This window comes from Gallus gallus, chromosome 2 (assembly GCF_016699485.2).
Source record: "Gallus gallus isolate bGalGal1 chromosome 2, bGalGal1.mat.broiler.GRCg7b, whole genome shotgun sequence".
Taxonomy (NCBI): Eukaryota; Metazoa; Chordata; class Aves; order Galliformes; family Phasianidae; genus Gallus; species Gallus gallus.
In genome coordinates, this window is record NC_052533.1 from 138,275,471 (window position 1) to 138,287,305 (window position 11,835).

The following is an 11,835-nucleotide window of genomic DNA, read 5'->3' on the forward strand; positions in this document are numbered from 1 at the left end:
ATAAAAAGAAGTCTATAAGAGGCAGAAATTTGCCCAGAGAAATCATAGTTTTCCATCCATGGAATCTGACTGGATGTCAGCAACCTGTTCTAGCTGCTCATGCTTGGAGAAGGATAGTCTCCAGAGGTCCCTCATACTGTTTTATATCTGTCCTCATACAGATTTTTTCTACAAACCTGTTGCTCCCCTCAACGCTCCCTTCTAGTGCTTAAACACCTTGATCTCAGCTAACAGAATCTGCCTCCTGCCACAATGCCAAGCTTTGGAGAAGAAAGTACATGGTAGCCACTCTTGCAAATTAAAATGAGACCACCTTCCTGTATAATGAAAATCTGATGAGGTGATAGTGGTGGGTGGTCCTCCTTTATACAGTATCATAGAGATGTGAGCATAGTTTCAGGATGGAGAAAGACTGCAATTTCATTTCCTCTTATGCCTGGGGATAGAGGAGGATTTAAATTCCCATCCATCACTTCCACATTTTTGTGAGGTGAGGACTTTCATGAGTGCTCCTGCTTCAAGTGATCTGGAGCACAGCAAAGAGATAACTAATGAGGCAACCTCAGTACAGAAATCCCACTGCTCAGAGCAGCCAGCTCTGAGAGCAAAAAAATCATCACAGTTCATGTCCACCTCAATGCATTTTACATCAGCCTATTTCTGGCCCAGGTGTGAAGTTCTGAAATAAAAGGACAGTGCAAATGACATTTTTAAGAAGTTCCTGCTCAGCATCTGAGGTCATGTACATTCTGGGAGCAGCCACTGTGGTGTGAGGCTCCTCCATACCGTATCCCTCCATCCCTGGGCACAGGCTGTGAAAGAAGACGTCAGCTGTGTTGCTTCATGTAATTGGAGAACCTTCTGGATGAGAAGGCGGCCCAAAACTTCAAGATTCTGCAAACAAGGTAAAAATTAATAAATCAAGCTTCAGATTTAGAGGTCTCCAATGCTAGATGGCAGCTGAGCAGGGATTTCAGGATATTGATTCAGACACCTGACTGACATTTTTGGTTCTTCATGTTATTTTTCAGATCTAATATCAGACACCTGAAAATTCAGGCATTTGCAGTCACATAGAGCACAGCTGGGTGCCTCACGCATCTTGTTCAAAACCACCTAAGTCTACACTAGAGCTAGAAATTAAATGTTATGGTGAAATCCCACCTGTGGCCCTAAGCCTCAGAAGCTGCTGTCTTTGTTATAGGGATTTGTCTCACTGTCACACCTGTGAGAAGGCCATCAAGGACAGCTGCAGCCTCCAGAAGACCTAACTCTCCACTAATACTCTCAGCCAAGGACCATCTTGTTACAGCTGAGTTTCCTCAGGAAGGCTTCACTGAAAGTATTCTTGCCTGAGCTGACTTGATGCTTTTGCGCGAGATTCAAACAACTTCTAGTCAGGACCTCAGGGAGGTAAGGTTCAGTCACTATCACTGTTTTTGTAGTCAGGGATGTGTACGTGGTGGATGGCTTTGACAAATTACATGCCATTGTACATGGTGTGACCATTCACTAGCAGGCAACACATCATTCCCATCTCATGCCTGGAGTTTCCATGAGACAAGATACCACACAAACCAAATAGTTGTAGAGTTTTTTCCAAAACTCCCTTTGAGTTCTGATGTCTCCTTTCTCCTTCTCACAAACAGTGCATCTGTTCCTTTAGCAGTTGCTGGCACACAGGACAGGCCTGGGTGCCAACTAATACTATATGATCTCTTTCAGAATTCATTTTCCACTTTTAAAATTAAATTATGTGCCAGATACTCAGATTTAATACAGCTATTGCCTATTAATCAGTTGATGGTCTGGCCTTGTGTAGAGGTTTTTTTTGCTTTTTGTCTTTGAGAATGAACACAACCGAGGAGTTACATTTTGATCTGACACATGAAGCCAGTGAAAACATTGACTGTTTTGTGCCTGATGCATCTGTCATGAAGGAAATCACTACAGTTTTCGAAACAAACTAGGGAAAAAACATTCCATTCAGAAAAAAACAACAACAACAAAAAAACACAACAAAGAAAGGAAAGAAAGATTATAAAAGATACTATAAATCTTTTATTTCTTTTTTAGTTACTATGCAGTGCCCTTCATTTTGAAGGAAATGGTACAATCAATGATCTGTACTTCTTTCTTGGGAAAAGAAGAGATATTTGCACTAACAATTAACATTCATCGACAAAAGACAGCTTACAGAAAATGCTCATGGAGTTAAAAGAAATCATATTTTGTGATTACACTGGCTGTTGTGGATGATTCCATGAAGTATTACAATATCAGGAATTTCAGGTGAGCATTGAAAGAAGGCTTCTAATTCAACAATAATGCAAAAGAACCACCTAAACCACTGATGTTTGAAGAAGCTACTCTGATTTCTTCATATCCACAGTTAAAAAGAAGAGTCTGATCTGGAGAATCTAAGTCCATGATACAATAAACCTTGCCTCATCACCACACATTACTTCATAGAGTAGCCAAGTCAACATATAAATAACAGTAGCTTTCTCACAAATAGAAACTGCTGCTGGAAACGCATTTCCTACTTTTAGTTACTCATCTCTGATCAGTTGTATAAGATTTGCTTTCAAAGGAAATATTTGTTCCTAAATGGCTGTTGGAATTACAGTTGATGTGGTTAATTGTCAGGAAAGCACAGGTGGCAAACGACTCAACAAGCCTCACACACCCTTTGGCGAGACCCAAAGGGAAAAAGAAAGAAAAAGAAAACCGCTGTTACAGTCAAAATCTGAAATATATTCCACACAGAACACCCTTTTGGTACTTGGAGTGAAATACTGAATTTAAAAGAACAAAATGGTAGAAGTGTGCCTAGAGATGCATTTATACAAAACAACTGAAGTTTACTTCCATAGTCCTTCGGTCTGAAGGATATACTTTTCTGAGCAGAAGCTAGTTTTTGAAGTAACTTCTGTGTTGGTTTTTTTTCCCCCTCCCCATCTACCCTACAACTGTCTACTGTGTTGTCCAGCTGAGCTACAGAGAGCTGTAATCAATACTTCCTACTCGCACAGAATCAGGGAAAACTTGAAATAGTCTTGTTTATATCTTTGTTCACTATCATGGAAGGTAAGTTTTGGAGTTATGTTTTTACAACTACTCAATCAAGGAATAATTGTAGGCTACATTATAAAGCCATTTCTGTGGCATTATTTGCATCAAACCTACCAATATTCTGGGGAAGTAAGACTGCTCATCTCCATTTCCTAACTGGAACTACCTTTGCACACCTGGGGCTTTGTCTTGCCAGCCCTACCACATGCAGAATGACATCCACAGCAGTCTTCCCATCAGTAACAGCGCATACATCCAAATGAGCAAATTCACACAGATGCTTAAGTATTTGCACAACCAAAGAGCTTTTAAAGCTAGTAATATTAAAAACTCAAGGGGAAGTTCAAGCACGACAAGACAAAGACACCAGGAAGCAGTGTGCAGCACGACTGTCAGTGAGCATGGAACTGCTGTGTGATGTGTCTGCCTCACCACTTGCTGAGTCAGTGCTGCTCACAGATTTTCAGGGGGAAATTGAGGCCAAGCTTTGGGCTGGATTCCATCTGCTTTGTTTGGACAAGGGCACTTTGAGAAAGAGCTTCCACAGTGCTTCTTGCGCCCTCCCCATGAACAGGCAACGTCGGATCCTCCACACTCCCACCAGAGACCTCAGATCAAGATTCCAGCCTTATTCAGATAGAAATGCAAATAGACACTTAACTTCAAGTACACTGGGAGTGTTGAGGATTTTTTCCAAGTGGCTCAACTTCAAACTTCAGCACAGGCCTTGGGCTGAACCAGAAGCTCTGCAGAAGGATCACACCTCCACTTCTCTACCTTAAAGAACGAGCTCAGAGAACAGCACTTCCATCTATTCTCTCCCCTTCTCTTTTTTGAGCAACAGAAAAATGTTGAGCTACACACACACAAGAAAGGTCTGTTTTCCCCAAGAGATTCTTTGATTAAAGAAAAAAAAAACAACTGTAGAAATCCCAGTGTAGACTGCAGAAAGTAAATTATTACAGCAAAACAAAAATGAGAAGCTAAGCAGTAGTGACGCGCTCCTATGGCAATTCTAGTCCGCACGTTATGAGCCAGGGCTTTAAAAACCAGCCTGCTTATAAATGTTTCCAGTGGTGTTCATAGCACCTATTGAATAACACTGCCTAATCAACAGGTAGGGGAAAAAATAAAGACCCACCTGTTAAAGAATTCAACAGTCATTAGCTGCTGGGGTAAGAAATCCCTGTAAGGACACAGAAGAAACAGAACCACCCTTAGAAAAAAACAAAACAAACAAACAAAAAAAACCAGGAACAATGAAAACCCACTTCTGCAAATAATGGAGTTGCAGGAGACAGAATAAATCCCCAGCATAACTTGCAGAACAACATATTCCAAGTATCTACAATTTAAGCATTGAACACCTGAACTGCAGGTGCCAGAGGGGCAGACAGGTTTTGTAATGCAGCTGACTGCATGCCAGGCTGCTTTGCTGCGAGCAAAGCCCTCTGCTCAGCTCTCTGTCCTACAAGGCTGTGCAAGCTCTGGGATTCTTTGTTAAGGCCCTTATGCCTGCATAGGAATTGATCCCAAGAGGCATGACCGGTACAGGGAAGCACCAAGATCAGCACAAGACATGATTTCGGTTGGTCAAAGAAGCTTTGCTCTTTGTTCTCAAACAGATCAGGTCTTTTAATTAAACAAAGGGGAAAAAAAAAAGGAAAAGGAAAAGGAAAAAAGCATCACAGAAAACAAAGCCAGACCACGCGGGATATCTCAGAAGGAGAGAAATGGCTGTGTGTCACAGTTCTGATGTTTCAGACACACGGGAAAAATATTTTCACAACTAGTTTACTGTTTAGTACCCTGTAGATACATAATATTTGACATTTATAGCAGTTTCTATACTTTATGACCTAGAATATACTTTAGATCATTAATGAAAAATAAACCCATTCAGAGGACTGGAAAATAATGTGCATAACAACTTACTTTCAAATGCAAGGTTTTGATGGATTTTTTTTTTTTTAACTTTCAAAAATATCCGTAAGAAAATATTATTTTACATACATATATTACACAGAGAAATAAACTTTGTTATGTACAAGGGTCAGTATGAAAGAAACAACAGGCAGACATTTACTTGTGGTCTAGATAACCTCAGTTGTCTCATACCAGTCAGTACAGCACAGACTCTCCATTCTCTTTTGGACTTCCTCCGTGATCATTTCAGCTTTCAGCATTTAGTTGCTGTATGAAGGCTGCATGCAGCCCTCCACACACGAGCCCTGTTGCAGTCAGATAAGGGTTGTTACCATACTTTTAAAGCAAGGTTGCACATTTGCTTGACAGCCACACCAACATGAGTATGACTCAACTGCATATTGAAGAAAACCATCAGAGCAGTCACCTGAGCTATAGCATTCTAACAGAGCGGGGTGTTACATTCTCTTTTGGATTTGAGCATTTCACAGTCCAAAACGAGAACAGAGTCATTAAGGAAACACTGTATGGTGTATTTGCATAACCTTAAAGCCACATTTCCTCTGGAAGTAAGGCTGGAGGAGTTTAGCACTGCTTTGTTCCCCTCCAGGTTGTGTATCTTAGGAAGAAAACAACTCAGATTTATTTAAACCACACTGTCAAAGTTGCTTTACGTAGTTCTAACTAATCAAAAATCGGTATCAACTTCTTAATCGACAGCCCTTGCTCCCAAGGAGCAGAAAGGACATGGAGTACTTTGCTATTTGTGGTATAACCATAAACAACCGCAGGGAAGAGGCAGTAACAACACTTCCAAGTTTACAGCACAACGTTAACTGCTGTTATTTAAATGAGCTCCAGCTTATCTTCAGGTTCACCTCTTCACTATTGTGTTTTTAAAGGGAAGGAATTTTTTATTACGAGCGGCGTCCAAATCTGTTTGCTCACACACTTAAGATCTCAGGACAATGATCTGATGGTGCCCACGTGGGAGAACAGTTCAACAGCTGAAAGCAGAATCCAGGGAACGTTCAAGGGAGGCAGCACTGCACCCCACAACCCACTTAATAGGGGACCTACACAACAACTCCCGAGGCATATCCTCTCTTCTAATCCTATAGCTCAGCTGCACACCATCAAAATTAGTAGAAAACAGGGAAACATGAAGTCTCTACAGAAGAAATTGCTTTGTGATTGGGGGGGGGGGGGGGGGGGGAGGGGGAAGGGGGGGATAAAACAAACACCCCAATCCCCCTGCCTTCCATCCTGCACTCCTTCCCATCGCAGGGAGGGAGTGCTGCTGTGCAAGACCTGTGCTACACACCCAGCCATGAGATCACCTTCTTGAGGGGTAGCTTACTGGAGATGTGCTGGTACACACAAACAGCCTGCTTCTATGGACTCTGTGCTCACCACAGATGTCATCGGGATCTCTGCTGTTTGCTTTAGGGGAAGCCTGTAACAAGCTCCAGCAGAGCTCAGTGTCTGCCTGTAAGAGCCCAAGCACTCACCAATGCGCAGACTCCACAATCAGGGTTGAGAGCTTCCTCCTCCCTGGGACTGGTCAGCAATTACAGCTCCTCTCTCCCCAACTGAACCACGTGCTGCCAGCAAAGGCAGAGCTCCCCCAGCCCACCTGCACACTTCTATTAATTAAGAAAGCACCAGGCACATCAAAAACGTTTCTCTGAAGACAGCACCGATTTCTCCCTTGCACCTCCTGGGGAGCTGGCTGCCCATCCATGAAGCCTAGCACCACACACGAAAGCAAGCAGCCTGTTGCAAGACCAACCGAGCCACGACTGAAGAGAAACAGGGAGAGAAGGGACAGCAACACATCACACTTCCCAGCTACCAACTGATCATACACTCAGATGAGCGTGGCCATGTCCTGAAGCTGTTGGCTCCTTAATAGTATTAAGTACTCTTAACTTCTGCTGATAAGTAGATGTCAAAGGCATTTAGCATCCCACAGGGTCAGGCCTACTGGCAGATGGTGGAGGGAAGGGCTGGCACAGAGGAAGGGAAAGAGGTGGGAGCGGAGAAGGGTAGAGTTGCCCTGAGTTTTATCCTCTACAATAAGTCAGTGGTTTTTTATCATCGAGCACTGAAGGAGTTAAGCACTAAAGCACAGACACTTAATCAGCTTTCCCCCTTCCTTTTACATGTGATCGGAATGGAGCTGCACCGAAGCGGCCCAAAGGGTTTATAACAGCTCAATTTCGCAGCCTTCTGTTTTAATCCCCATCACCCAACCCGAGCAGCATGGCGGCGCTGAGGCACTACTCCACAGCAGTCCGGGCACCTGGATGGTGGGGATGATCCTCCTCCTCCTCCTCGTCCTCCTCCTCCGCAGCCTGCAGGTGGCTGGAGAGCTCCTGGATCACGGCAGCCCTACCGATCTGGTCATTTCTCCTCTTCTCCATGATCAGATCCTCCAGGCTCTGAAACTCCAGCGTGTGGCTGCGTTTGTCGCCCAGCCGGATCTGCAGGCGGTAGGGCTGCTTGCCGATGCGCAGCTCCCCGCCGATTTTAAACTCCCGCTTGCCGTAGCGGCACCAGGCAGCGAAACACTCCGAGTTTCTCCAGCTCAGGTCCCGGTCTTTGCAGCCCACCTGCTCCAGGGCGTTGCGTACCACCGCGGCCGGGCTGAGGGGTTTGTAGCGGTACAGCTGGTTGGCAATGCGGCCCCGCCTGCCCTGGCTGGCATCGGTGAGGAAGCTGTTCACCACCTCCAGCCTGTGCAGGTGCACGACCTGGAAATCCCCCACGTAGACCACCCAGTGCGGGTACTGGGCCTGGCACACAAACTCCACCAGGTCGCCCGGTTTGCAGCGGTTCAGCAGGTTCTCCGGGGTGTAGGTGCTCAGGTGTCCCCTGCCTCCTTCCTCGCCCTCCTCCGGCAGCACATCCTCCTCAGAAAAGCTCTTCTGGTAGATGCACTCGTCCCGGTAATAAACAGAGCACTCCACCTCGTGCAGCTGGGGATCATACGGCTGCAGGGCAGGGTGCTCACCCCCGAGGTCGTGCCCCGAGTCCTGCTGCTGCTCCAGCTCATCGTCGTCATTGGAAAAGATGTAGGAGACCCCGATCCTGGGCCCCTCATCTCTGTCCATGCCCGTCGGGTCGGCCGTGGGAACTTCCTTGTAGTTCAGATGGGTCAGCTTCTCCACCTGGTTCCCCATGCCCGCTGTAACGACAGACACACAGCAGGGCCATCAAAGGGCCAGAGAGACAGCAGAGGGGGGAATCTAGAGCACGGTCTCCCACCCGTCTCCCCCCCACCACCCCCCCGCCTTAACCACATTTCACGCCGCAATACAGCCCTGCGAGTACCCGAGGGGGGGACGAAGGTGATGGCCGCGGGCCACCGCCAGCGCCCAGGGGCAGGCGAGGCAGCACGGCCACCTGTTAGCCGGCAGCGAGGAAGAGGAGGAAGGCGCCGAAGGAGCACCGAGCCACCTGTTAGGGACCGAGGGCGCGGCTAAAAAAGGGACTGGAGGTCCGAGCTGGAGACGGCGGAGTTCCACCCCCTCGGAGACGAGCCTCCCCGATCCAACTCCCCCCCTCCGCCGGCACCGGGCGGCCGCAAACTTACCGCGGAGAACGGCAGCGCGGCGCCGAGCGGCTTTAGGGCTCCCGGGCGGAGGCGGCGCGGCTCCCGGGGGCGGGTGCGATCATGGCCCCCCCGGCCCCGCTCCGCGCTCCCCGCAGCAGCAGCGCCCGCAGCCGCGCTGCCGGCACTCGAGGCTGTGCAGGAGGCGCCGGGGAGGCACGGCCGAGAGGAGGGACGCTGGATCCGGCTGCGGACGCCCCGGCGAGCGCTCAGCCCCCAGCATTTAAAGAGGCAGCTCTTTTTTTTTTTTTCCTTTTTTTTTTTCCTCCCTTCCGTCCTTCCCCCCTCCTTCCCCTTTTCCTCCTCCCCGCACCTTTTCCTTTCTCCTTTCTCTACATGCCAGGCGCTCTGCTCCCCTCCGAGCCAGATCCGCGGGCGGAGGTCGGACGGGCTCTTTGCGCTTACGGCTGCGCGTGCAACGCGCTCACGCACCAACTCACACGCGTGCTCGCACGCGGCCCCTTTAAGAGAGCGCTGCCGTGCAGCAGCCCAGCCCGCCGGTTCGGCGAGGGGTTGGGATAACCGGGAGCCGGAGTTTGCTCGGGACGGCGCCGGGAGGCGACGGGAAGTCCCGTGCGGGGCCGTGGGGTGGTCCTGCTGCACCCCTATGGGGATCCCCGCCCGCAGCCCCGCCGGGAGCTGCCGGCAGTAGCGAGGAAGTTGTAAGGCGGCGAAATCACAGAGCCCGGCTCTCCTGGGCTGACTCGGTGCCTCGCATTCCTCCATGAGTGGAGCGTGTAATTAGTTTTATTAATAAATCTCTTTTCTTTTCGACTCCGTGAGATCTCTCCCTTTTTCAATATAGAAGATGATGATTCTTCCCCCTGGAACGGCATTATTGGGACTGGTGGGAGTATTTCTCTCCCTGCGTTTCAGAGAGCGCAACACAATATTCTGCTTTTTCATTAATACCCAGTTAGTCTGCTAGGTGGGTATCCTTCCTATTTCCACACGCACTGGTAAATCCGTGCTGTTAAAATAGTCTACAGGGATAATTTATGGGAGTCAGGAATAATGTCTTTAATTTAGTCTCATTGTCTGTTGCCTTGTAATTTATAAACCCAACTGCACACCGCTGCTTGGAGGATTCACTGAACGGCAGTGAGTGCAGGAACAGGCGTAGTGTTACGGGGTGCTGGGCGCTGCCTGGAGGCTCAGAGAATGCCATCTCCATCTGGTGATGTGCTGCTGTGGCTTCAGATACAGCCACGTTTTGGTGTGGGGAGAGGAGATGGGGAGGGGGAGATGTGTGTGGTGCTCCCCGGGACAGCCCCAGCACTGCAGCAAGTGATGGGCAGCTGAATGGGGACCTCGTGTTTTGGGTCCCCTGCTGGCTCGATTCATTTTTCATCTCAAAGAGGTTTCAGACAACCTCAGCTGTAGCAGATGTGCTCCAGCCCCAGGACTAGCTGAGGAAACGTCTACAATGTGTTGAATGCCGATGTCATTTTACAGCACTACAGTTCCTCCCTCCCTGCCCTGCGCTGCGCTGCTCACCGGTGTAGATGCAGATGCTGGCGGACAAAAGGGGGCCCTGCTCCATATGGCTTTGTAAAATTGCTTCACTCCTGAAGGATGGGCACGTGTAAAGGTGAGGTTCTGCTGGAAGGAGGAGCTGGGCTGAGCGTACAAGTGACTTTTTCAATTTCTTGCATTTGTGCTGGAAGCTGTATCTCAGCATCCTACATCTTCGATGCAGTTTTATTTTGTGACTGCAACAGTTGGGCAGCCCTCTGCTGAAGGCCAGGTTTCCTTTTCAGTCTGCTACGGTGTGAAGAAAGCTGTGTCCGTGCAGGGGTTCAGCATTGCCCAGAGGAGCACTTACATGTGCCTGCACATCCGCATGTATTTGCTGCTCTGTCTTTTTCTTCCCGTCTGCTTCAATTCACCCCAGTGCTTAATTTTCTGCACCTTGTCAGCTGCTTTGATCTCTTTGATCTCTTTTAGTTTCCTTTCAGTGGCTGTTCCTCAGAATCCACATTCTCTGATCAATCTGTTTTCCACGATCAGAAACCTTAGGCGAGTGTTTTTGTGTCACGGAAGCAAAACACAGTACGTAATTGCGTACTGTGCCTGCAGATGAGGCATCGGATGGAAAACCCACAAAGGACTTTTAGTGCCTATGTATCACCTGGGCTGGTGCCTAAAATTACGATGCTTATATCTGCTGCGTGCTTAACTTCTGAGCCCCTGAAGCAGCCAACCTAAATGGGCACCAGGGCTGGGGGTGGTGGCAGCGACGTGCTGTCTTGGTGAACGTGCTTTTAAAGAAAGTGCTGACCTCTTGCATAGCCTTTGCAAAAAGGTCTCTGGTGCTTATCTGCTAAGGATAATCCAGTCTGTGGATCTTGAGTGAAGGGAAGACAAACTGCGCAGCACTGAGCTGGAAGCCCAAGCTGCAGCAGGGCAGAGTTGAAGACACACCTCTGACCTCGCTTCAGAGGTTCTTCAGTTGCAAGAGTGCTTGCTCAGCGAGCTGCTATTTGTAAACCAGTTGTGAGGTATTCAGCTCTGGGTGCGTGTCACAGAGGGAACTGAGTGCTGTGAACCACATGCAGCTGTGCCGTGTATCTGCAAAAGTCAACAGGAATGTCCATGCTTTCAGAACTTATTAGAGCTTATAAAAAGATGGAGGATTACTTTTTATGTGGTCTGACAGTGATAGGACAAGGGGGAATGGATTTAAACTAAAGGAGGGAAGATTCAGGTTAGATGTTAGGAAGAAATTCTTTACTCAGAGAGCGGTGAGGCACTGGCACAGGCTGCCCAGAGAAGCTGTGGATGCCCCATCCCTGGAGGCGTTCCAAACCAGGTTGGATGGGGTCCTGGGCAGCCTGGTGGGGGGCAGCCACACCACGGCAGGGAATTGGAACAGAGTGAGCTTTGAAGTCCCTTCCGACACAAGTCAATCTATTATTCTGTGACTGAAATAAGGTAACTCGCCAGGGTCACTGCCTGGTCGCAGTTGCTCATCCTGATTGCATAAGTATTTGTACATTCTAGATTCTCTTCTGGAAGTGAATCAATCCCCTCACAGACAAAACCCAGGTGTGGTTTTAGTGCTGGTTCAGTCCAGACAGCCATATCATTTGAGTGCCTGCAAAGACTGCAATGAAATGGGTGGACCTGCATGAGGTCTGGCTCCCTCCGCTTTGCACAGCCCTCCAACATTTTCCCAGCTGAATTTGCACATCCATATGTTCTTAAGCTATTGCTGA

The 11,835-nt window shown here is 48.1% G+C and overlaps 1 protein-coding gene and 1 long non-coding RNA gene across 5 annotated transcripts; one reads left to right on the top strand and one right to left on the bottom strand.

Moving 5' to 3' along the window:
- Positions 1–200: 200 nt before the first annotated feature.
- On the top strand, positions 201–4,737 carry LOC124417738. Its single transcript, XR_006938513.1, has 2 exons — positions 201–1,413; positions 2,077–4,737. It is a non-coding gene; the product is annotated as an uncharacterized LOC124417738 (long non-coding RNA).
- Positions 2,044–10,133, bottom strand: FAM84B (family with sequence similarity 84 member B). Of its 4 annotated transcripts, none has more exons than XM_040695859.1 (2): positions 10,115–10,133; positions 2,044–8,191 (listed from the first exon to the last, which is right to left on the bottom strand). In XM_040695859.1, exon 2 carries the CDS (start codon positions 8,184–8,186, stop codon positions 7,284–7,286), a length of 903 nt encoding a protein of 300 aa, XP_040551793.1. In that variant the 5' UTR covers positions 8,187–8,191; positions 10,115–10,133; the 3' UTR covers positions 2,044–7,283. The 4 variants fall into 4 exon arrangements, with proteins under 4 accessions (XP_040551793.1, XP_015138628.2, XP_004940090.2 ...); XM_015283142.4 differs by lacking the exon at positions 10,115–10,133 and adding an exon at positions 8,931–9,055; XM_004940033.5 differs by lacking the exon at positions 10,115–10,133 and adding an exon at positions 8,600–9,055.
- Positions 10,134–11,835: the final 1,702 nt, after the last annotated feature.